Source organism: Molothrus ater, chromosome 10 (genome assembly GCF_012460135.2).
Source record: "Molothrus ater isolate BHLD 08-10-18 breed brown headed cowbird chromosome 10, BPBGC_Mater_1.1, whole genome shotgun sequence".
Lineage (NCBI taxonomy): Eukaryota > Metazoa > Chordata > Aves > Passeriformes > Icteridae > Molothrus > Molothrus ater.
In genome coordinates, this window is record NC_050487.2 from 16,060,937 (window position 1) to 16,085,822 (window position 24,886).

At 56.1% G+C, this 24,886-nt stretch overlaps 3 protein-coding genes across 7 annotated transcripts in view; 1 reads left to right on the forward strand and 2 right to left on the reverse strand.

The window, feature by feature from the left end:
• Positions 1-840: 840 nt before the first annotated feature.
• LOC118690128 (mucin-2-like) lies at positions 841-4,307 on the reverse strand. The gene is made up of 5 exons (XM_036388847.2): positions 3,807-4,307; positions 2,274-2,657; positions 1,956-2,075; positions 1,569-1,654; positions 841-1,351 (listed from the first exon to the last, which is right to left on the reverse strand). Exons 1-5 carry the CDS (start codon positions 3,910-3,912, stop codon positions 1,277-1,279), a joined length of 771 nt encoding a protein of 256 aa, XP_036244740.2. The 5' UTR covers positions 3,913-4,307; the 3' UTR covers positions 841-1,276.
• A 3,205-nt stretch (positions 4,308-7,512) lies between these two features.
• LOC118690401 (deoxyribodipyrimidine photo-lyase-like) lies at positions 7,513-11,078 on the forward strand. Its single transcript, XM_036389250.2, has 10 exons — positions 7,513-7,565; positions 7,735-7,997; positions 8,178-8,323; positions 8,465-8,647; positions 8,795-8,953; positions 9,279-9,477; positions 9,567-9,719; positions 9,970-10,091; positions 10,194-10,353; positions 10,517-11,078. The coding sequence occupies exons 2-10, from the start codon at positions 7,766-7,768 to the stop codon at positions 10,669-10,671; spliced, it is 1,509 nt and encodes a 502-aa protein (XP_036245143.1). The 5' UTR covers positions 7,513-7,565; positions 7,735-7,765; the 3' UTR covers positions 10,672-11,078.
• A 400-nt stretch (positions 11,079-11,478) lies between these two features.
• The window catches only part of RUBCN (rubicon autophagy regulator), a 29,764-nt gene continuing 16,356 nt past the window's right edge, over positions 11,479-24,886 (reverse strand). For 3 of the 5 annotated variants that reach the window (XM_036388711.2, XM_036388708.1, XM_036388707.1), the window contains 14 exons: positions 23,319-23,414; positions 23,030-23,145; positions 22,339-22,540; positions 21,878-21,979; positions 21,045-21,119; positions 18,337-18,397; positions 17,673-17,805; positions 17,194-17,339; positions 16,819-16,883; positions 16,062-16,300; positions 15,571-15,632; positions 15,234-15,387; positions 14,762-14,855; positions 11,479-13,999 (listed from right to left, as the gene is read on the reverse strand). In XM_036388711.2, the coding sequence (XP_036244604.1) occupies positions 13,836-13,999; positions 14,762-14,855; positions 15,234-15,387; positions 15,571-15,632; positions 16,062-16,300; positions 16,819-16,883; positions 17,194-17,339; positions 17,673-17,805; positions 18,337-18,397; positions 21,045-21,119; positions 21,878-21,979; positions 22,339-22,540; positions 23,030-23,145; positions 23,319-23,414 (1,709 nt within the window). In that variant the 3' untranslated portion in view covers positions 11,479-13,835. The remainder of the gene's footprint in view (positions 14,000-14,761; positions 14,856-15,233; positions 15,388-15,570; positions 15,633-16,061; positions 16,301-16,818; positions 16,884-17,193; positions 17,340-17,672; positions 17,806-18,336; positions 18,398-21,044; positions 21,120-21,877; positions 21,980-22,338; positions 22,541-23,029; positions 23,146-23,318; positions 23,415-24,886) is intronic. The other 2 variants (XM_036388710.1, XM_036388709.1) reach the window with 1 other exon arrangement.

The window sequence follows — 24,886 nt, forward strand, 5'->3', positions numbered from 1 at the left end:
CCCAGCTGCCAAGGGACCTCTCTCAGTCTCAGCGGGTCCAAGGAGCCCACAAAAGCCAGGCAGCATCCTAAAGAGCAAAGGGGCCCCCCTGGGATGCAAGGGGCACCCCAAATGGGAGCATCCTGATAAGCTGCCTGGGCACAGCCTCCAGCCCAGCCCAGCCTCTCCCAGGCCCTGTGAACTGGCAGGCAGCTGGGTGATCCCACGGTGTCTCTCCCCATCCTGTCCAGCTGCTGGCTCCTTCCCAGCCAGCTGACGATCCAGGCAGCCTGAGAGAAGTCCCCAGGTTAGGAATCCCACAGCCCCACACGCCCCCTCCCAGCCCTCCCTGTGCAGTGAGGGCTGCCAGTGAGGAGCAGGGATCAGCCAAAAACAACCCCTGACACGCAACAAGGCTATTTTGCTAATTATTTCAGTTTTCAATCTCCAGGAGAGGTGGCTTGCTAAGGCTAATAATTGCTTCAGTTGGATTTTATCTGGCTAATTAATCAGTTAATAAATGACTTTGCTGCAGGGGGTCAGATGTTACAGCCGTCTCCTTAGTTGGGGACTGGAAAAAACAGGGAAGGAGCACAGCCCACGGGATTTCCACAGCCCCACAGAGCTGCCCCTGCAGCTGTGGGGTGTTTTGGGGCAGAGAGCTCCAGAGCAGACCACCAGTCTGCCGGGGTGCCGAGCCATCCTTGGGAATGTCTGCAGCAGCCCCTGGTGGGAGGGGACAGCACTGAGCCCATCTCTCCACACAAAGCTCTGGGGACTCAGTTTTCCTCACCAGTACCTCCAATAGATGGCAAAGCTGAAAATTGGGAAAGACAACTTGGAAAATAAAGAAGTCATCACTTCAACACAGAAAACATGGCATTTCTATTTACTGCCCGGCATGGGTGTTCTCCTCTGTCAGCAATACCACAGGTGAGCCTTGGGCACAGCAGTACTGAAGGCTTCAGGTCTCCTTCCTCTCGTTCCTCTGTCCCCAGGGTGGCTTTGATGGCTGAGCCAGCTCAGTCCCAGATGTAAAAGCCCAGTCCCGTGGGGTCCCCTTCTCCCAGCCCCCCAGCAGAGCTGGAGGGGGAATCAGGTCTGGAGCAGGGTGCTGGGAGGGCTCAGGCTCTTCAGACAGGTTGTAGGAAGGGTCAGGAGGGGACTGGGGGTACAGAGTGAAGGACAGGAAGCCCCAGGTTCAAGAGGAGCTGTATGGGATTCCCCAGGGGCCTGCACCACCATGGAGTGAGGAGCTGGGAGCAGGTGGCTTGGCAGTCCAGGTGAGGGGCAGCTGTCAAGTTCTCCTCTTCCCTCGCCATGCCAGTGACAGGCCAGCACATGGAAATGCTGTCTGCAGGTCCTCACGGAGCTGGGGGGAAAGAACAGCCATCAAACTGTGCCAGACATCTCCCTACCCTCTGTCCCCACAGAGAAAGGGCCTGATCCTGGACTACAGCAGCCAGAGGAGGACTTCCCCTTCATCTGAAAGGGCTCTGGCTGACATTTAATGCAAGATGCAGCCATTCCCCTCCCTGACTGAGGGAACCACAGCTGGCAGATGCAGGATCTCTTCCTGCACACCTCACCTTGGACAAGACCAGCTCCTGCACCGTGGTGTTCCCCAGGTCCAGAGGGGTGCTTAGCCGCAGCGACAGAAAGAGGTGAGATGCACCTGGGGGTTAAAAACAGGACTCTGGTTATTGCCCTTGCACCCTGGGCTGTGCCAGAGGACCTGGGGGTGTCTCCTCAAGGTTGCTGGCACAGACATGGAATGTCCTTCCAGGTAAATTGTGTCATGGACACACTGCACTGCCAGAACAAGCCTCTCACTGTACAGCAACCCCCATGTACCCCAGAGCATAGCACCCCCACACTGAGAGCACAGCAAGAGCAGTGGGGCTCCAGGGCCCCCTGCATGGCCCCAAGCACTGATGCTGCCCACAGGTGGTGATGCCCATGGGCACTGCACTTACTGGTGTTGGGTGAGCCAGAGGGGCAGGGTGGCAGCAGCGTTGGCGGGGCTGTAGGTGTGCTGAGGGTAGCAGCCTCTGAGGTCTGGGCTGAGCTGGTGGCAGGAGAAGAGGGCTCAGTGCCTGGGCAAAGCAATGATAGGTTAGTGCTGTCTGCAGGAGTACAGGATGCTCCTGCAGCTGGGGACAGGCCTGGGTGAAGCCATCCAAGTACATGAAATTCCTATGGGGATTTGTCACCCTGACCACGTCCCTGCCTTCAGGTGCCCCCCAGCTGAACCCACCCAGCTGCACTGGGGGTCCCAGATACTGTCAGGGTACCTGTGGTCGGCTCCACAGTTGAGGGGAGGATGTCGGGAGTGGTCCCATCTGGGTAGCTGGAAGAGGGAGAGCTCATGGGGTCTGAGGTGCTGATAACAGGGCTGGCTGTGGTGTCTGCCAGGGTTGCCAAGGTCTCTTCTGTAGATTCAGATGAATCTTCTGTAGTTGTGGTGTGAGGAAGCACAGTGGGAGGTGAGGTGTTTTCAGTCTCTGTGGATGTGCTGGATTCCTCTGGGGTGGAGGCTTCTGTTTCAGGGCTGGAGGAAAGGAGGGTGCCTGTGGTGGTGGAGTCAGTGGCAGGCAGCAGTGTTGAGCTCTCCATGGGTGTTGAGGAGGCAGGGAGAGCTGGGGACACAGTTGCTGTCACACCCATGGCAGTGGTCTCTGCAAAGAGTGGGGACAATGAGATGCACAAGGGTTGGTGGTGAAGGGCTGGGTCCATGGCTGTGCTGGGCATGGTGCAGCATCACCACCACAGTGAGCCCCCCAAGGAACTCAGAGCTGCATCAGCCATGGAGCACTGGGAGGGGGAGTTCACTGTCCTGCATGGATCAAACACACGGATCTCTTCAATGGGTATCAGCCAGGCTGACCACATAAATCCCCAGCCTGACAAAGCAGGAACAAGCCATGGCCATTGCTGGTTTCAGGGCAGAAACTCCTCTGGGCGCCAGTCCTAAGACCCATTCCACCATCTTCATCCGTCCCTGGAGGAAGTCAGACAAACCCGTCTGACAGGAAGAGCCAAGCAGGAACTGGTGACCATGAGACGGTCTGGAAGTGCAGCAGCAGCAGTTTAAACAAACCCTCTGTGCTGCAGATAGTCAGGAACTGATAGCAGTGGGTGTAAATAATGGCAGGGGGGAAGCAGCCCCACAAAGGAACAGATCCAGCTTGCAGCTCAGGATGAGCAGACGTGCTGTGACCCACAAAAGCTCTGGGAGGGAGGGGGTGGGGCACAGGAGGAATGTCCTCTCTTCCACTTGACTGTACCAGAGCAGTGTGCTGTCCCCAGAAAAGCCCAGGGATCTGTAACCCTCTCCACAGGACAGGCAGGACAGCCTGGCTACCGGGACCTTTGTCAAGGGGTGTCTGTGAGGTGGTGGCTTTGGGATACTAGACTGGATTCCCCAGTGATCCCAGCACAAACCCAGTGAGTCTGGGGTTCTGCTTGCATGAGGATGGGAAACCGAACCACAAGCTGCCATCTGCATTCAGCCAAGCCAGCCAGAAACTTCCAAAGCCCCTGGCAGCCAGGCCCTCTCTGCACACAGCAGCTGGTTAAATAAAAATACAGAGAAGGGCAAAGGTCTGACCTAGCCTTTGCCAGGTGAGCATCTGCACAGAAGGGCCTCATCCTCACAAAAGGAGAGGCAGCAAGTCCGCCTCTGCTTCCCATCTAAGAAGCAGGAAACAGCCCCACAGCATCTCACCCCCCAGCACCCCAGAGGTGCCACCCCTCCATGCTGGGGAATGATGCTCCCTGCTCACCACCCACCCTGCAGAGAGCATTGCAGCCCACTCAGCCCTTACCCAGAGCCAGGTGCAGCACGGAGAGGCAGGTGAGGCGCAGCAGCAGCAGCAGCAGCAGCAGGGGCCAGAGCAGGGGCAGGCACAGCCCTCCTCTCTGCCCAGCCATGTCCAGGTGAGCAGGAGCTGACAGACCCCCACAGGCACTGCTCTGAGTGCTCCCCACAGCCCCAGCACTGGGGTTTCCAGGTCTCCTTCACCCAGCAGAGGAGGAGCATCCAGGTGGGTCCTTTCACCCTCCAGGTGCTGGCAGCGAGGCAGCAGGTTCCACCTGACACGGACACTCCCAGGGACTGGTGCAATGCCCAGCAAACATCAACTGCACGGCTGGACCCAGAACAGCCACAAAAAGTGGGCAGGACAGGCCACCAAGGCCACCACTACTACAGACCTGGCTCCTGTGGCCGTCCTCTGCCTGCTGTGGGGAGGGTGACAACGGAAAAAAGCCCAGGAATGCTCCAGGCTGCCCGGAACCCCGCACTCCACCACGGGGGTGATGTTTGGTGGTGGCTCCCAGCACCAACGCCCTCAGGAGACAACAGCCAGCTCTGTCTGAGCCGAGGAGCTGGCCAGGGAACAGGCACGCTCAGCTCAGGAAGGGCGTGCCCCAGGCTGAGGGTTTGTCCCCTGGGCTGTCTGTGCAGGCATCACTTCCCTGTGTCACAGCACGGCCCAGGAGCACTGCTGGGGCTGCTTCCTCCTTCTGGGGTCAGGGACAAGAGCAGGCCCTGGGCCAGGTACGGCATTCCACAGGCAGGCAGGCGTGCTGGAGGATTGTCAGGGCATGGCCACCCTGCTGCTGAGCAGCTGCATGGGGGCACTGCCAGGGCACAGGCACACAGAGGCCATCGCCAGGGTGCTGGCACTCTGATGAGGTGCTCTCACACCACAGGCACGGGGCCAGGGTGCTGCAGGTACTCTGTGAGGATACAGAGGCTCTGCTGGGGTACAGGGACACCAGGAATCTGTGCATGGCCAGGGGCACCGGGGCAGGGTACAGTGTCCCTGTCCTGGCTGAGGTGCACAGAGTGGGCTGTCACCAGGATACATCTGCAGTCCCAGGATAAAGGCTCCTCCAAACAGCCACCAGGACACAGCCACAGTGACAGGACACAGGTGCTCAGAAAGCTGCACTGCCAGGGGACAGCTGCCTGGGGGACTGCAGGGGTACATCACACTCCTTGAGGGTACAGGGTACATAGACTGTCCACATGGGGGGTGTGTACACACAGGCTCAGTGCTGGGGGCACAGCCACATGGCAGTACTGTCACACCACAGCACAGGTCCCGCCCTGGGACCCGGCCACTGGCCTGCAGAGCCTGGAGACCAGCTGGCCCCTGGGGGAAGAAGCCAAGTGCTTTGCTGAGCAAGATGGGAGATCCTGTGGGGATTTGCCACCCTGATCCTGCCCTCCAGGTGCCCTGTGGTTGCACTCACCTGCAGTGTCACTGGGGGTCTCTGGTTCTGTTGGGATGGAAGTACCAAGGGTGGTCTCAGCGACCTCTGTGGTGGTACCAAGGGAGGTCGTGGTGTCTGATGGGGTCGTCAAGGGCCCTATCTGAAGTGTCTGTCACTTCTGGGGTGGTGGAAGCAGAGGTGGTGCTGGTCCCTGGGGATGTGCTGCCAAGCAGTGTGGTCATGGCTGGCTCTTGATGGGGGCTGGTACCAAGCGTGGTGCCCACCCCAGTGGAGGAGAGAAGAGTAGAGGTGGAGGGAGGCAGCGTGCTCGTTTCAACTCCAAATGAGCTGGCAGCCAGGGCCGTGCTGGTCCCCACAGACGTGAAAGTGGTAGTCTCATCACAGTTGGGTGTCATGGCCATGGAGGTTGGAGTTGGTGTGCTGGTGGTGGTGAGCCCCAGCCCTGCTGGGGTGGTGCTGGTGGTGGTGAGCCCCAGCCCTGCTGGGGTGCTGCTGGTGCTGGGTGCCAGCCCAGGTGACACAGGAGTGCTGTCAGCTCTGCTGCTCCTTGCCTGTGGTGTGGTGATGTTGGAGGCTGCCAGGCTGCTCTGCTGAGCTGTAGAAGCACTGGGTGTGAAGGCATCCATTGGCATCTCTGGGGTGGAGGTTGCAGGATGAGAGGAAGGGAAGGTGGCTGCAGTGCTTGAGCTGGTGTTGGACAGTAGTGCTGTGGTCTCTGTGAGTGTCAAGGAGGTTGGGAGAGTCAGGGGTGCAGGGTTTGCCATGTCTTTGACAGTGGTCCTTGCAAAGAGGTGGGAGACAGCACACAAGGGCTGGCAGTGAAAGGCTGGGACCACAGCTGTGCTGGGGATGGTGCAATATTATTGCCACCATGACCTGCCCAAGTCTTGCATCAGCCATGGATCATCAGGAGTGGGGATTCCCTGTCCTGCATGGATCAAGCACGTGGATTCCCTGAACAGCAACGTGACAATCAGCCAGGCTGACCACATAAATCCCCAGCCTGACAAAGCAGGAACAAGCCATGGCCATTGCTGGTTTCAGGACAGAAACTCCTCTGGGCGCCAGTCCTAAGACCCATTCCACCATCTTCACCCGTCCCTGGAGGAAGTCAGACAAACCCGTCTGACAGGAAGAGCCAAGCAGGAACTGGTGACCATGAGATGGTCTGGAAGTGCAGCAGCAGCAGTTTAAACAAACCCTCTGTGCTGCAGATAGTCAGGAACTGATAGCAGTGGGTGTAAATAATGGCAGGGGGGAATGCTTTGTGGAACTAGCCCCACAAAGGAACAAATCCCAGCCTGCAGCTCAGGGCATGTCCATGAGAGATCTGTTGCAACCCACAAAAGCTCTGGGAGGGGATTGAGGGGTGCAGCAGGAGGGGATCTACAGCTGTAGCTCAAGGCTCTCAGGAGGCACAAGCTGCAGGTTTATTCCCAGTGCTCCACTCAAGACTACTCTTACTTTGCATCAACTGCAAATGTTGGGACGGCATTTGAAGGTCTCCAGGCCTAGTACCTCCCAGTGAGGTTGCCATCTGGGCAGGGCCTACTGGGCAAGTTGTAGGAAAGGCAATGAGCCCAGCAAGGACCAAGGCTCAGCAAGGGGGTCCAGCTGAGCCTAAGCTCTTTTCTCCCCAGATGGAGACCCACATCTGAGGCAAAGAAATAGTGCTTGTTTCTTGTGTTCTATAAAGCCTGCCCTGTTTGCTCACTAGGACAGGGATGTTGGAAAGCAAGCAGCACCCAAAGTGTTTCACCTCTGTGGGCAAAGTCACCCCAGGACCACCCACCACCCTGGAGTACAACACTCCTCACTCACTCCCCACCCCATGGATAGCTCCACACACCGCTCAGCCCTTACCCAGTGAGAGATCCAGCACAGCGAGGCTCAGCAGCAGCAGGGGCAGCCCTCCCGTGCCCCGAGTCATGTCCAAAGCCAGCGCCCCAAGGCCTTGCAAGGCGAGGGACCCGAGGACACAGGGCGTGAGGAAGTTGCCAGCAGGGAACTACGCTGCCGAGTGATGGCTGGAGGTAGTTGGAGCCGCTTCCTTGTTCCCGGGCGGACGGAGGGGAGGCACCAGCGGGCACGGACACCCCTCCCGGGGCAGGTGCAGCGCCTTGGGCGCGCCGGGGCCATGGGAGCAGCACCTGCGCCCGTGTGCGGGGGGCGGTGCCGGTGGCGGAGCCGCGCCCCTCGGGACACGGCCACGCCCGTGGGCACGCCCTTAGCGCCCGCCCCGGCTTGTGTAACACTCGGGGCCGCGTGGCTGCCAGCAGGGATCGGGATCGGGATCGGGATCGGGATCGGGATCGGGATCGGGATCGGGAGCCGGAGCCGAGGTATGGACACCAAGAGCGGATCGGGCCGGGGACCGTAACACCGTTATTCCCCGGTTCCCGAGGACCAGCACGGGCAGGGGACCGGCATCCCCCGGGCTCTGGGGGCGGGCCGGGGCCGGGATTCCCGAGGGAGCGCGGGAGCTCAGCCCGGCCTGTGTTCCTCTGGCAGCGCAGCCACGCTGCTCCGGGCGGCGCTGAGGATGCGGCGGGCACGGGGGAAGCGAAAGGCCGAGGCCACGGAGGTGCCGTGCGTGTCTCGGAGGAGGACGGAGGCAGAGGAGGCGATACAGGAAGCCCGTCGGAGGGCGGCCCCGTCCGTTCGAGAGTTCAAGTACAACAAAAAGCGGGTTCGCCTTGTCTCGCAGGGCTCGGACCTGAAGGATGATGCTCGGTGCATCCTTTACTGGATGTGCCGGGATCAGCGAGTGCAAGGTGAGAACCAGCCGGTGGAAGGGGCTCCCAGGGGTGGTAAAAGCACTAGTCCCTCCTTCGATAACCTTGGTGCTGGCCTCACCTCTACAGGGGGGGTCTGGGGGGAAACTTCCTGTGAAGCCCCATCCCCACCCTGTCGGTGAAGCACCCTCCTGACGCTGCCCTGTGTATTTTCCCCAGATAACTGGGCTTTCCTCTATGCCCAGCGCCTGGCCCTCAAACAGGAGCTGCCTCTGCACGTCTGCTTCTGCTTGGTGCCCAAGTTTCTGGAGGCCACCATCCGCCACTACAGGTTCATGCTGAGGGGCCTGCAGGAAGTAGCAGAGGTACAGCCAGGAGATGTCCGTGCTGGGTGGGACAGGGCAAATGGGGAAGGGGGGAGGCAGATCCATCCCTTCAGCAGATGGTGCTTGGGTAGGGCTTGCAGAGCCATGAACTGTCCCACAGCCTTTTCCCTGTCGCTGCAGGAGTGTGCAGAGCTGAACATCTCCTTCCACTTGCTGCTGGGCTATGCCAAGGATGTGCTGCCCACGTTTGTGACAGAGCATGGCGTGGGTGGGCTGGTGACAGACTTCAGTCCCCTCCGCCTCCCCCGGCAGTGGGTAGAGGACGTCAGGGAACGCTTGCCAGAGGATGTGCCATTTGCACAGGTGGGTGCCAGCACTCTGGGAATGGAAAACTGGCTGGTCAGATGTTGGACAAACTTGTCTCCTGTGTCTGACTTGAGCAGAGACCATGTGTATCATGTTGCCAGGATTGTTTGCTTCTCACACCCTTCTCCACGGCTTTTCTCCCAGGTTGATGCCCACAACATCGTGCCCTGCTGGCTCGCCTCCCCCAAGCAGGAGTACAGCGCCAGGACCATCCGGGGCAAGATCCACGCTCAGCTCCCCGAGTTCCTCACCGAGTTTCCCCCTGTTGTTCGTCACCCACATCTGCCCTCCTGCCCAGCAGAGGTACCAGCAGGAGACACTGAAACCCATTCATGGGCAGGTCTCAGAGTGTTTCATAAGTCCTTTGTGATCCTGGGAGGGGTTGGCAGGGAATGAGGACAGTGACCTGCCTGAGGTCACACACAGATTGTCTGGAGATGAGGATGCCCTGGGGAAAGGGAGGTTCCCACCTCATTCATTCAGTTCCCACATCTCTGCCATGCAGAGGGCTAGTTAAAAGGAAGAGGCTGGCATGGACTGGGGACTTTGCTGGTTGGGGACATAACATTCAGGGCACCCCTCACTGAAGAGATTCTGCAGATGCACTCACTGCTTGGTTGCCACCCAGCCCATTGCTTGGGAGGCCTGTTATTCCAGCTTGCAGGTGGACCACACCGTGAAGGAGGTGGAGTGGGCAACCCCTGGCACAGCTGCAGGGATGGCTGTGCTCAAGTCCTTCATTGCAGAGCGGCTGAAATCCTTCAGCAGCCACAGGAATGATCCCAACAAGGCGGCTCTCAGCAACCTCTCCCCGTGGCTTCACTTTGGTGAGTGTCCCAGGCTTCCCAGTCTGCAGCAGGAGTGAGCATTGAGGCTTGGACCAGCAGCCTGACTTGGTGCTTCCCCATGTCCCCAGGCCAGGTTTCCACCCAAAGAGCCATCCTGGAGGTGCAGAAGCACCGGCGCAGTTACAAGGACTCAGTGGATGCGTTTGTGGAGGAGGCTGTGGTGCGGCGGGAGCTGGCTGAAAACTTCTGCTACTACAATGAGAACTACGACAGTGTGCAGGGTAACATCCTGGGTCACGTGGGCTGTGCTGGGTACCCAGCTGCTCACTCCAACTTGGCAATCCCAGTTCTGCTAGGAGAAGGGCTGTGGGGGCACTAATGTGGCATTTGGTCTCTTCTGGAGGTAGGACAGAAGCTGACGAGTGCCCTCTTCAAGACTGGTGCCTCCAGGGCACAGTGCCCTCAGTAGCCTGGATCTCAGGACCCTGCAGAACAGGTTGCTCAGTGTTGCTCCTCATCTCTTGCTCACAGGTGCCTATGACTGGGCACAAACCACCCTGAAGGTCCACGCCAAAGACAAGAGGCCTTATCTGTACAGTCTGCAGGAGCTGGAGCAGGGGACCACACATGACCCACTCTGGAATGCTGCCCAGGTACTGCCCTACATCTTCCCCACAAAATGCTGAGCTTTTTTCTGAGGCATGGAGGTGACCTGCCATGGCCTGACCCTCATGGCTGTCTCTCCATCCCTGCAGCTGCAGATGGTCCGGGAGGGCAAGATGCACGGCTTCCTGCGGATGTACTGGGCCAAGAAGATCCTGGAGTGGACGCACTCCCCTGAGGAGGCCCTGCAGTTTGCCATCTACCTCAATGACCGCTACGAGCTGGACGGGAGGGACCCCAATGGATACGTAGGCAAGCTGCAGGCTGGGAGGCCTTAGCTCTGGTGGCCAAGGCTGCAGTGGGGGCTCTCTGCAGGCAACTCCAGCCCATTCTGCTTTGCATTCAGATCCCCCTTGCTCTCTGTGTGCCCCTGAGCAAGGGGGAGAGCTGACGCTGGTGTCCCTGTGCCCGGCAGGCTGCCTGTGGTCCATCTGTGGCATTCACGACCAGGGCTGGGCGGAGCGGCCCATCTTCGGGAAGATTCGTTACATGAACTACGCCGGCTGCAAGCGCAAGTTCGATGTGGAGCAGTTCGAGCGTCGCTACGCCCCCACACACTCCCAGCTGTGAGGCCCTCTGGGCTGGGCAGATGTGCCTTGGCCCAGCTGCCAGCTTGCAGGGATCACCCTGGGATCTTGAAGGGCTCCCTGTAGCAGCAGCAAGCTCCAGGGTTTTACAGGTCTTTGCCATCGCCCACTGCTCGAGTTGCCACACTGGAGCAGCTGCTGGAGCCCTTCTGCTGGCACAAGGTTGCTGGCAGCTGTAAGAGCCTATCCTTGGCATGCCTATGCCTGCCAGAAACCTTTCTACCATCAAGGCCTTAGGAGTAGCCCAGGTCCTCATCGCCGCTGGTAACTACAGCTGCAATTTGGGCTGAGCAGGGTGTTTCTAGGGAAAAGCCCTCAGGAAGAGACTCTTTGTGGAACCAGTGCTGGGCTGTCATCTTTCAACAGTTGTTTTAAAGTTTACAGTTTTTATCACTTGTGTTGATGGTGTTTATGGGGAGATGCACAGCACTGCTGTGAAGGGAGAGCTGGGTGGCCTGGAATGGGGATGCAAGCATGGACAGGGCAGCCAAGGCCAGGCCCCTGTGCCCCTCTGCCAGCAGCAAAGGCAGGCTCTAGAAGGGGACAGACATTACAGAGAGCCCCTCACTCAGTGGCTTGTACCTCCTCTCCTGAGTCCAGGGGCAGTTTGCAGGGGCAGGCCACAAACCAGATTAATTAGTCATGGGGTACTGACAATAACCCCCTCCCAGTGACTGCATCACCAGCTACATGAGCTGTCCCTTCCATTGTTCAGCAGCACTCCCTGCCTGCCCCATCACCTCGAGGTGGGATACACACCATTACCCCACCTGAAACAATACAACCAGACTCCTTATTAACATCATTTATTAAGGACGGCATTTTAATTGCTGTGCTGTGCAATAACAATCCCGTTGTGAGGGCTGCAGTTGACGGCCAGGGCAGCCCCCAGCTCTCCCTCCCAGAGGTCCCTGTTGTGGCCAGTTCCAGTGTTAGTTGTAGCAGTCAGTGCTGGGCAGCAGTGTCAGTGCTGGGCACAGTCTTGCCCTGGAGACCCGTGCCAGGTTTGGGAGTCCTGCTGCTTCACACAGTCCATGGTGGAGGGTGGGAACCAGAACTAAGCCAGAATTCCTTCCCTCTTCTCAAAAAGTACTCAGTGCTTCTAGAAAGGGATCTGGGCAGCCTCTCAGCTGCTGTCCCATGACATTAAAGTGCTTAAAACAAAATAGGGTGGATGGAGGTGTGCTGCTGAGGCAACTCCAGGGAAGGGGGTACCAGATCCAAACAGCAGCAGGAGGGCTTTGGTTGGGGACAGGCAAGACCAAGGCAGACCAGCATCTGGCAGCCACAGGGCTTGCAGAGACAGAGTGAGAAGAAGAGCAGCTGCTCTTCTGGGGAAAAGCAGAAGCAAGACACAAGCCAGTAAAAACCCCAGGGGAGCAAGTGGGGAGCTGAACCCTGCTTTCAGGACTTGGTCAGGATGCTGCAGGCAGGGGAGAGATGCAGCAGCCCAGCCCTCAGCAGGAAGGCTGCAGCCACATCTCCTGGACCCAGCCTCTTCCCCTCTCCCCAACCCTGCCACCCTCAGGGAGAGCCCACAAGTCACATCCCAGCCTCAAATCAGGGCATGTGCTGAAAGAGCCACTGCCCCTTGAGGCCTCCTGCCAGTGCATTGCTCTCTGGTCCCTCAACAGCCTCCTTGCACATACACAGGCCACACCACCCTTCCTAAGACCCCACATCCCACCTGTGCTCAGGTGATGCTGCACATGCCATGGCTGAAGCATCCCCCCAAGATGCAGAGGCACCTCCTCAGCTGGGCACAGAGTTCACCTTGTCCCACTGGGTCTGACCCTGACCCCGCAGAGCTGTCACTTGTGCCAGGTGACACAAGTGCATCAGTGAGGAACCAGTCCTTGGCAGCACCCCAGTGCCAAACCCCTCTCCCCTGGGTATCCCCATTGCAATCAGGCTGCCTGACCATCCCACCACAGCTCAGCTGGGAAGCTTCAAAGCTTTGCCTGGCTCAGGGACCCTTCCTGCCCCAAGGGAAGCAGGAGATCCTGCTGGGAGAGGGGACCAGCTCCATCCAGGATGAGGAACCAGGAGCAGGATAGCCCTGGAGATTTTATACTGCTGAGTCCCAAGCAGATCACATGCCCCCTAAGAAGGCATTTCAAGCAGCACCTCCTTGAGGGGAGCACACAGTTAAAAATACAAACAACCATATTAAAAAAATAAAAGTCCAGCAGATTAAAAAAAAAAAAACTAAACAGAGGACTGGGGATGCAGCTGGAGGGATGAGCCTTCACCTGCATCCTGACAGGTCAAAGGCAGAGAGGCAGCTCCACACAAGGCAGGTTCTGGTGCCACCAGAGTGAGGTCCCATGTCATCCTTAAAGGAGGACATATCTCCCTGGTAGGACAGACAGGCAGCATGAGGAGGAAGTAGGGTCAGAAGCCTCACCATATCCCTTGGAGGCAGATTTCTATGGAGCCATAGGGATCTGCCTGCCAAAAGTCCATCAGCACATCCACTTGTGCAGCTGCTCCAGGGGCAATGTCCCTCTGCAGCACAGGGAAATCTGGCATTTTCATCATTGCCACGTCCTCTGCTCTGATTCTGGAGCGAGAGCAACTGCTCTCCAGCAGTGTCCCACAGCACATTTGAGAAAGGGAGCTGTTAAATACACAACCAACCCCAAAACCCACCCTCCCTCCATGCACACAACCCCCAGCAGCAGAAGGAGGATCACAGGACTGAGACCCGATTTCCTCCTCCAAGGAGCAGATGTGACCAGAGCTTCCCAGTATACAGCTGATGAGCAGCAAGTGCTGACCCTTCAGGGCACCCTGCTCAGCTCAAGCAGGGCACAGGGATGGACAGCACAGCCCTGCTGGGTCCAGCATGAACAGCTGCTCAGAAAAGGTCCCTGTTCTGCCTGCAGGACAGGCAGGAGCAGCTGCCTCCAAGCAGCTGCCTTTGCCCAAGCAAAGGCATCAGGGAGTGGGAGCGGTACCTGGAGCAGATCCACATGGTGGAATATGCTCCTTTCCCAGCCCAGCAGTACCGGAAAAAGAAACCCCTTCAAGACAGTGCTCCAGGCCTCCCAGCAGTCCTCATCCCCAGTCCGTGTGGCTCAGTCTCTGGTGATGAAGGCCATGCACATAAACAAACCCATGATCTGCTCCTTGGCTGCAGCGTGCTCATGTGGCTGGCCCTGGCTCTGGCTGCTGCAGCTCCCCCTCGCAGTCCGAGCTGTCGGGCTCCGGGCCCTGCCTGTCCAGCAGCTCCCTCCGGGCCTGCAGCCGCTCGCACCGGGGACAGCGGCTGCACTTGAAGCAGGACTTGTGGTAGCAGGCCTTGCACTCTGTGAGAGAGAGCATGGCTGAGTGCTGGTACAGGCTGACAGTCTGCCTGACACTCCACACCCCGGGTCCCTCACTAGTTCATGAAGCTTTGGAAGCACAGGAGGGAGGATTTCTGCTCTGCACAAGGTCCCTCCCCAAGCTTTCCTGATACTCCAAGGAAATAGTGACTTTGCCCCAAGTTTTCTCTGGCACTGCACCTGCCAGACCAAGGCTTGCATGTTGTCAGGAGCCATTTTATACCAGTTCAGAGGCTGGTCCCAAGATGTAGGGCCATGCTTTACTCAGCCATTAATACTGGGCATTATCGAGGATGTCCCCTGAAGGGGCCTAGGGACTTCTTATCAGGCAGGAAGGGCACAGAGATAAAGCCTTCAGGCTCTCTCTGCTCTGCAAGCTCAGCTCCAGCCATCCAAGCAGGGCAGGGGAGCTGTGTGCAGGCTGCAGCCTGTCCTGTAACTGCAGCAGGAGAGAAACCAGGGCTCCCAGACACCTGCTTGCTGCAGTGTCAGCCCAGCTGCCCACAGCTGCCAGGGCAGGCAGCACAGAGCGTGGTCAGGAGGGGACCTACATGCTTTACCATGCCACCAAACACTGTGACAATGATGATCTGCTGCTGTTGTAACATTGCAGACACAGGCCATGCACACTGTCTGGCTGGCTACAGTTCTGTCCCCCTTGCTAGCACAAATGCCACTCAAACTGGAAGCAGACCTTGGTGGCCCCAGGGTCTGTCTCCTCCCTGGTTTTCCCCAGTATCTCACCTTCACATGTCCTGCACTTGTTGAGCTCAAAGGGGAAGATGATGTCGTCCTCATTCTGGCAGAACTCACAGATGAAGCCTTTGGCTTGGCACAGCTGGAAGGAAAAACAACAAGGAAAAAGCAGCTAAATGCTTATCTCCCTCCCTGGCAAGTAGGACAGAAGGTAGAGTAGAGCAGGACAGCAGGCCACAGTGCCCTCCTCTAACCATGCGGGACAGCCCTTCCCCAGCATGGAGCACAGGAAGGCTGAATCAACCTGTGTCAGAGGCAGGGGAGAGGTAAAACAGAGTAGCAAATATCCCTTTTGTGCTGGGTAGGAGCTCTGTGAAGCAGAATTAGCATTGAATCAGTTAATTTGGTGGCTGCTCTGCACACCAAAGCCTCCCCATCAGTTATCTTTGCAGCAAAGCCTGCTCCCAAGGCTGCTCCCAAGGGTCCAGAGCCATGCAGGAGGCAGGAGAGAAGGCCTTACCATGCACTTGTCAATGTGCTGGCTGCCTGCCTTCAGGAGCTCTGTCAGGCGAGGCATCAGGTCCCCTTTCTTGATGGCACTGAAGTCACTCAGCGAGTAGAGGTGCAAATCCTCTGTCAAGTGGCCTGGCACTGTGTCAAAGGAGTCCAGGAGGCTGCAAGGACAGAGAAACCAGAGCTCAGAGCAAAATGACTCCAGTAAGATCCCTTCCTTCTCTCCTTATGCTTTCTCTCCCCCTCCAGGCCCCCGTCTCCCCAGAGCTCAATGCACAAGCTGCAGATTCCCAGTGCAAATTGCCTGGGACAGAACCAGGACAGCAGAGCAGCCCAGCACTCACTCTTTAGCCAGCCGGCACGTCTTGAACATGTTCTTCATGTGGAAAAGCTGGATTCGCAGCAGCTGGAGAGGAAGGGGCACAAAGAATCAGGAAACAGAGCATGGTCCTTGCCCAAGCAGGTCTGCCCCATTCCCTGTGCTGCTGAAATAGCTGCTGCTCCTCAGCTGCTGCTCCCAGCTGCTGCTCCCCTGTTTCCAAAGTGTTTACATCACACAGGGCAAGGTGAGCACAACCATCATCATCTGCTCCAGCAGATAAACTGAAGCCCAGCTGGATACCAGCCAGAAATTCCTGTTTGATTTTCCTATGAATTTGACATTCCTATGCCACTGAAGAAATCAGAAAAGGTGAATAGAAAGACACAGTGATGAGATTTTAAGCCTCCAAAACTGAAATATCTGCTCCTCCCCAGCTTCCCTGAAATACAGCTTACAGCTGGCTGCCATCTACTCACCCAAACTCCACTCAGGAAGGCACAGAAAGGGTCTTACCCTCACTTGGTTGAGAGCCTTCACTTTCTGGTACAGGGCAGGATTGATAGCTTGCACGTTGAAGAGTGGGTCACTCCAGATCTTGCTCAGCAGGTCTTTGGAGAAGTTGCTCACGTAGTACTTGCTGAAGTCCCACTTGCGCAGGATGCGGCTGGGGATGACAGTCTGGGCATTCTCATGGCAGCACTGGCAGAAGTACTTGCCCAGGTACTCGCAGTACCGCAGCCGCTTGATGTAATCTGGCCAAACGCAGGCAGACAGGCAGGGTCAGCCCAGGCACGGCCTCTGCTGCACTGCCAACACCACTCAGCATTTCCCATAAGCAAAGAAAGTGTGCCAGAGTGCTCAGTACTGGGGTCTGCAAGCACCCTCTGACTGCAAAAGCCTTTGGGACCAATAGTCCAGTCTCGTGCAACCACATCTACCTACATATTCAGGGAAGAGCTCTGCAGCTGCAGAATTTGCTGGGAGCTTGAGGACCCAACATAAGTCTCTGCCTTACAAGAGTCAACATCTGAAATGCCCTCTGAAGGACAAACTGACTGCTCTTTGCCTCCACCAGCTCTGTGACCCCCTAGAAGAGAAGGCTCCTCTGTGGATGGTGCACACCAATGTTCAGGCAGAGCTGGCAAAGGCAGTATAGCACTGTTCCAGGGACCTTATGCTGTGCTCTACCATTACCAACTCACTCAGCATCTTCCCACTTGTTTGCAGTTCCCCACCACTCTCCAGCTCAGGTCAGGCTCCCAACACTCACCAGGATCAGTCCGGATGCCACAGCCTGCACACCGGTAATTCTGCTTGGCCACAGCCACCTTTCTCCTGCCCAGACACAGAAGAAAACATGCATGACCCAGCCCTGGTGGTACCTGGCACCAGAAGATGGGTACCAGCACAGGCCTGGGAGGTTTATGTGGACAACACACCCAAGGGAAAAAGCCCCACTATGTCCCAAAGGCACTAACCCCAGGCACTGCCTCCATCTCACCATCTCACAGTGGTGACCACCGTGAATTTACCAAGATCAGAGCAGGGAAACCCCAGCAACCAGAGGATAAGCACCCTTGGTGTGGATGGGAAAGGGATGGAAAGGGCAGGTCTCCTGAGAGCCCCCAGCCACACGGGTCCTTACGCTGGGGCCAGGTGAACATTGAAGATGATCTGTGGCCGTGGCGGGGCCCACTCCAGGTTTCCGCGCACCCGAATCCTCAGCTTGTAGATGTCAGCGTGCTCTCCATCGTCGGGAGAGATAGGCAGAGAGTCAGGGATGGGCAGCAGCTGGGAGAGGCAGGCAAGAGGGTCAGATCCCTATCTTGAAGTGCAAAGGCAGTGCACCTGGCTGGACAGCCAGAAACCTGCAACCGCAGCCCTCCAAAAAACTGCCAGGCACCAAGCGCCCCTCCACCTGAATTGGGGGCTGAAGAAGGGCTGTCTCCCAGGGACCTGGACACTGCTGTAGGAGGCTGCATCTGTCTCCAAAGCCCAGATAAACCCCCTCCTCAAGCTCCACAAAGAGAGCACTGGGACAAGCTAAGCCCCTTCAGCAGTGCCCTGAAGCTGAGGGTTCAGGGAAGATCAAATGCAATCAGTGAGAGGAACTCACAGCCTTACCTTCTGTGGGGCCTCATGCTCAGGGACCAGCCACTCCAATTCAGAGGCAGCTGGGAGCTGCATGCCCTCAAACTGCTTCAGCAAGCCCATGGCCACCGCCTCAGCCGAGTTTGAATTGAGGAAGGAGTGGGATCTAGACAGCAAAGGAACTGTTAGTACTGGATCTCACAGCTGTGGCCTCCTTGCAGCCCCATGCCAGTCCCAGCTCAAGTCAAAGATCCTCCCCTCAACTCTGGTACCTTAATTCTGCACCGCTTAAAGTTAATACACATGATTGATTTCTGTCTTTGAAAATGTGCCCAAGCAAAGCTGGCTAATGGCACCATAACAACTGTTCAGAAGAGCGAGCTCAAAACTCAATTCACTTGGCAAAACCTATGCCTGTTCACAGGGGAAGCTGCAAAGGGTCAGCCAGTGCCTGTGTAAGTCAGAAACAACTGCTCTCCCAGTATGAACTTACCCAAGCAGTTGCCAGCCATGGACACAGCTTTGTATTTCACCACACAAAGCAAAGGCGTTCCCACAGAGAGAGGGAGAGGGGGAAGGAGGACGGGAGGGATATGTACTCCAGTGCAAAACAGAAACTGATGCACATGGAAGAGCAGAGCTGGGCAGGAAAGAGAACATGGTACCAAGATGTGTCACCATGAGGCTGAAGACGTACATGGAGTCCGAGGAGAGAAAGGACTTCCTGCTGGAGTCTGGGTTCCTCTTGATATCTGCATCTGAATCACAAACAGACAAGGTGGAACAGATGGGACAGGGCCAGGGATGCACTCACTTCAAACCAAAGCTTCAAGGTAAAACTCATCAAGCTGTTCAAAAGCACGAGAACTACAGCATCAACTTCTACCAGTGGCACTGAGCAGCAAGGAGGGGTGCAGTCTAATCAGCCAGCTGTCAGAACTACCAGGGAAAGGCATGGTGGGGTGCTGTGAACAGCCTGAAGTTTGGGGGAGACAAGTGGCTGCTGGTTCAGGTCACACACACCAAGTCCTAGCAGTAACATGGCCTGAAATAGAACACACACAGAACACAGGAGCCTGGAGAGCAGGACTGCAGGGTTAGCAAGAAGGTTTAGTAGCTCTCTACACACAGTATAGATGCTGGAAGGGATTAGCAATGGGTTGCAGAGCCCTTCTCTCTATTTGACTGTAACCTGTAAGATCAGACATTGGCCATGGCACAGTTTGTCAGTGACTGCACAGCCAGGGCTGGCAGCCTGTGCCCAGCACTGCCCAGACACAGCAGCACCCCTGCAGAGAAAGGGCCAGCAGCCATGGGGCCAGCCCTCTGCACAGGTCACAGACTCATCTACTGAGGAGGGAGAGGTCCAAGATAAGGTGCAGGACACTGCAGTCCTGCTCCCTACACCCCTCAATCAACTCCCAAAGAGCCCTGGGCTGCCCCACAGGTTGGGTGCCAGGCAGAACCCAGTGGTACCTTCACCACTCATCATTCTTTTACTCCAGCAGGTTAAGCCCTAACAGGGAATCCACCTCAACAGCAGAAAACCCCTATGTCAGGACAATTCCAGTCATACAACACAGACAGAAGCAGGCAGAAACTTGCTTCATGGCAGATAAGGCTCTCAGGAAAGGGAAGAAGGTATGTAAGGGGAAAGTACTACAGGCCAAGGCCAAAGCCACAACCTTCATCCCAGTAGGTTTGCTGTTTTGTACCTCTGGGGAGCTCTAGGAATGGCCTACAGTGACCACACTGCCCCCAAACAAAAGCCTGCAGCTTCCCCTGCCCCTGTGCCTGGCATGGGGAGGCACAGCTCAGGGTCCCTGCTCCTGTACCCCAAGCAGGCTGACTAACACAAACCTGCAGAGAGCCCACAGGTTCCCAGCCAGGCCCCAGCTGCACACTGAGGCCAAGGGAATCAGAGCCTGTGATGCAAGGGAATCACAGCCTGAGCAAAGAGTGTCCCCTACCCCAAGCTTCTCTACAGAGAGCAGGACTGCCCTAGCAACAAAGGGAGCAAGTCCTGCTAATTTACAGACTCACACTACTGGAATTTAGCTTGGACATTTGACCTTCATTGTTTGACATCCAATGCTAAAACAGGCAAAGGAAAGCATCCTTATGTTAAGGAATCCACATATCTACATCATGCAAACTGAATTCTAGCTGCAGAAAACAGGAAATTCAGGCAAACACCCTCACTACCTTGTAGGGCACCAGCCAGACACACTGCCATGCTCTGGTGCCTTCTGCTCTGCACAGAAAGGTCCTGCATGGTCCTAGACTACGATGGAGCACATGGGGGCACACACAGCACAGAGTGGGCCAGGGTGCTATGGGGAGGCACAGCCAGCACACTCAGGCATTGACATGGTCTCAGAGATGGCAGAGGGAGCCAGATCTGACTCTAGGCTTTCAGGGGAACTAACACTGGGATCCTAACACTGCTCGCTTCCCAACATTAACTGCAAACACTTCCCAAATCATCATTAGCTACCCAAAACACCTCTGCTGCCAATGCTATCAAGTGGGATAGTCCCCAGGAAGTTTGTGAACAGCCCCCAAATCTAAGGACATCATCCCACACCCATGTGCCAGCCTCAGCCAGGATCACAGCCTGGTCTGTGAACACAAAAGGGCTGACAGGAAAGACCTGAGCACCAGCAAACCCAGCAGGAGCAACGTGCTGGTGCTGAACACCTGACAGTGGAGATCAGCAGCAGCCCAGGAGACTGTTCCCTTGCTAAAGCAAACAGGGAGCACATGAAGGTTATTTAAACACTGCCAGCAGACCAGACCTAGTACTACTGTAAACAATAAAAACACTAAGCTGCATGTGATCCCAGTGACCAAAACCTCCAGCATGAACAAACTGCCTGTGCCCTGTCTGATGTCACTACTTCTCCCTCCAGAACTTCTTTCTAGAAGGATTCCACTCAAAGTCAAGTCTGAGCATGAAACTCAAGGAAGTCTTTGCTTCAGATCAAAGCTGTGGCATGCCAGCTCTGCCAAGTCAAGCAGGATAATGCTCTCCAAGGCACTTGGGATGGAGACCTGGTCCCCCATTGAAGAGGACTCTGCTCTCATTCAGCCCAGGCTCAACCTTCAACATCTACAGAGCTTCACTGTCCTGTGAAGTCCTACCCCAGGCAAGACATGTCTTCACACAGCAGGCATTTTGATATATCCAAAACACGGCATGGCAAAATGCCCTGGGGGATGGAGCCCACAGCAGAACTCCTCTGAGTCCACTCTACTCAATCCTCCACAGCTTTTCTTGCTGACATCTGGATGATACTGGAACTCATTCCCAGTTGGGAACCAGGCAGATTTGGAAGAAGTGTGCCCTGCACACACACACACACCTCGCACACACGCGCGCGTGCCAGGAGCACTGCAGGGTACCTGAGAACAAGGAAGCCATTGACACTGAGAGGCCGTTCTTGGACATTTGAATCAGGTTAGATCCATCGTTACCATCTGTATGACATGGTGATGACAAAACAGTTGACTTCAGTGCTTCAGCCAGGCCAGAGAGAAAGGGCATAAAACAAGAGCAGCACTCACACAAGGAGAGCCCAGAACTGAATTCACACACTCCTCCCTGGGCTACAAAACTGAGCTCAAAACCTCACCCTCATGGACTGAAAGGAGAGGGTGCTGTCAATAGTCAGGAGACAAGAAGTTTAAAGCTGAAGACTGGACAACTCCATCTTCTTTTTAAAGTAAGAGAGATGGAGGTACTGCTGAGAAGTAAGTCATCCACTTCAGAGGATGAACAAGGCTCTGAAGGCCAGGGATTTGGGCTGGTCTCCTCTGGGTGATAAGTGCACCACCCAAGCTGCCAGGAGCAGAGATTACAGGTATTGCAGGTCAGGATGTGACCAATACCCACCATCCCAGAGGTAAGTAGTCAGAGCTCCTTCTGCCTGGAGAGGAGAAGAGAGGATGGTAGCTCTCCCACCTCTCTAGCTGTGACCACAGTTATGTGTACCAGGAAATGAAATGGAAACCACCTACCAGCCAGAGGCACAGAATGTTACAGGGTTACAGAAGATTTTGAAGGAAAGTCATGCCACCACATGAGGGAAACTGATTGCTCTGCTTATACATTTGTTTGGGAAAAGCCATCCTGAAGGCCAGAGGGACAGAGTCTTCTTCAGCAGGACTGACCCTAACACAACCACACCAGGAAGTCTGCTTCTATGAAAGAAGCCAAGACAGCCGTTCCCTCCTACCTTGGATCTCATACTCTTCCACATCCTCGGCAGAGCCAGAGTCAGAGAGTCGCATGGAGCCGTGGGAGCTGAACTGGGACCCACTGTCTGTTGCCACGAGACCTGCGAGGAAGGCAGCACAGCCAGGTCACCAGTGGAAGTGCTCCAAAGGGGCACTGACAGCTGTGGGAGATGGGGATAGCCAGGTATGGCCAGGAAAGGAGGGATGGAGCTCAAAGATGGAAAACACTACAGGTTCAGAATGAAATGACATTCCATTACTCAGTGCCAGCAGTGTTATCAAGGGATGGTATCTGTCACATTATGGTCTTCAATAGCAGCAGTTTCACACATCTTGGCACCACCTTGGTAGCAATTGAACTGTTTCCAAGGAACAGGCAGGAAGGCAGGCAGCTATAGGATAGGCAATGGACAGAAAACCCACATCCCACTAGCTGATGAGCCCAAAACACATCACCCACTGTCTGAGCCCAGCTCCTGGCAGGCAGGGAACAGGTGCCTGGTGCGGATCTGCTGGCGCCGAATGCGAATCTTTTGTTTAAGCTCCTGGATCTCCTTGTCACTGTCTTCCTCCTCCTCCTCCAGCTGCCGGCTCATCATGTTGCATTTCATCAGCTCAATGGCAGCGATCAGGGACTCTGAGATGCTGAAGTGGGCGTTCTCCTGCAAGAGCAAAAGCATTCAAGGCTATGCCTTGGACAAACTAGGAAGACTTGGTAAAATTTTACTCCCCACCTATGCCAGGAGAGAGCTTATTACTCATAGATGGTGGCAGAAAGATGTTAATCCTTGTCAAAATATGACTCTTCTATCAGTACCTAGAAAACAAGGCCTTCTTGGGCATCAGAATACTCACAGATACAAATACTCAAAATACAAGAGGCATCCTACAAAGAGAATGTGCAACACATCCTCTCTGGGGGGTCAGCACACAGCCCTGAGGGGCCCTAACATGTTGCAAAGCTGCCATGTATATGACAGATTGACAGATCCCAGCTACCAGACACTACCAAGGAGCTCAGCCTTGCAGTTCTGTGCACAGCTTTACAACAGGCAGTACCATGGCATTATCCTCCCCATGGCAGGAAGCATCCCTGAACCTGCAGTAAGATACATTCCCTGAAGCACACAGGCTGCTGCTGCTTCCCTCACCTTCTCCAGGTCTGCACAGCTGCCAAAGTCCTGCTCAGAGAGGTAGCTGATGAGGGACTGCCCTTCAGAAGGTCTCCTGAACATCCCTTCCCCTGAGCTCAGGTACTGCCCAGAGTCTAGAAATGCAAGAGACACAGGTATGAGGGAAGAATCTGCTATCTCCGTGCCACCGAGTCCTGCCAGCACCCTGCCAGCATCCCACAAGCAGGTGCCAGCACTTGAGGACACTGCAGCCCATGGAGGAAGCTGACCAGGACTGAGTGTCCCCACTGGGGCTGGCTGTACTCACCATACTCCATGTAGAGGGAGCTGGGTGTGCTCAGTTCACTGCTCTGCGTGGAAGCAGAGACTGGCCCTCTCCCTCCACCTGGATCACCATGGGACTCTGGAAGGGAAGATGACACCAGGCACACGTCAGTACCTCAGAGGTGCCCTGCCACTGCACAGGGTGAAATGAAAGGGGCTTGGCATCACACACACAGGCACAATGGGTGGAAATAGAGACATCTTCCTGCTCCATGCCACAGCTGAGGGCAAGCCCAGGAGGAGACAAAACTAGAAAGGCATTTCAGGCAGGAAAAGGGGAATGAAGGAGAGAAGATAATGAGAGACATGGAACAGTCACATCCTGAGCCTTCCTCAGTCTACCCCAGAGTTGAGTTGGGGGACACAACAGGCTCCAGCAAGTACCTCTTGACAGCCCTTTCTTCCTGAGGGAGCATTCTGAGGGCAGAGTTATCCCCCAGAATAGAGAACAGGAGACACAGGGAAACATGAGCACCAAAGGATCTGTGGGGGTCCCTGCAGGGGTCCCTGCACACCAGTGTAAGGCGGCATCTGAAGGACATGCTCCTGCTCCACTGCAAGCTAGCCTCCCCACACACAGCACTGGAGCCTGGCTGCAGTGCTCAAGGTGACCTCCACAGGCTGTGGGCAGGGCTCTGCCCCTCGCACGCACTGTGGTGCAACTCCTGCCAGATTGAGCCAGTGGAGACCGCCAGGAGCTGGCCTGACCACAGACCAAGAACAGGTGGTGCTCTACAGAGAGCCACGGCCCCAGGGAGCACCTGGACAGAGTGCCTGGGTGACAGAGGACTGCTGAAGGAGACTGAAAACACCTTGCCTGAGTGGGAGGAGCATACGGCTCTGGATACAGGGCAGGTGCCAGCTAACGATCCTGAGCACAGCAGAAGGGCAACCATGTCCTTTCAACCTCCCACTCGCTTTTGTTCCCAGCTTTGTGCCATAACTGATATGGCTGGAGGCCTCTGAGCCCACCAATACCAGCCTCTCCCTGTCAAGGCCATGAAGCAGCAGTCACCAGGATGGAGCCTGGGAACAACCCACCTCACAGGCTGGGAGACAAGAGACTTGTCAGGGTAGGAGGCTCTCACAGCTACTCACTGCAGCCTGAGAGGGTGCCCTGCAGCCACCTCAACACAGAAACCACCTATGGGGTTGATGCTTGGGGATGCCACATACCACAGAGCCTACTGCTGAAAGGTTAAGTGAGGCAGTGCTCAGCATCATCTGTTGGAGCAGGATACAGGGCTGGACCCATCTCTCTGAACACCCATCAGCCCCAGGAAGGAGCCTTCCCAGACACAGAACCCTCAGCACCCAGATGTGAGCTCGACAAACCCAGTGCCACTGTTCACTGGATGCAAAACAAAACAGCCCATTCTGTTGTTGAGCTGCTGACTTTTTCTGCACATGGGCCAAAGGGATGGCAGCATCCCAGCATTTCTGCTTGGGGTAAAACCTGCCCTGAGCCCAAAAGATCATCCAGAGTCTCAGCTGTGGGTACATACACTGGAAATCAGTCAACATCAAACCTCCCTTTGCCACAGAAGATCC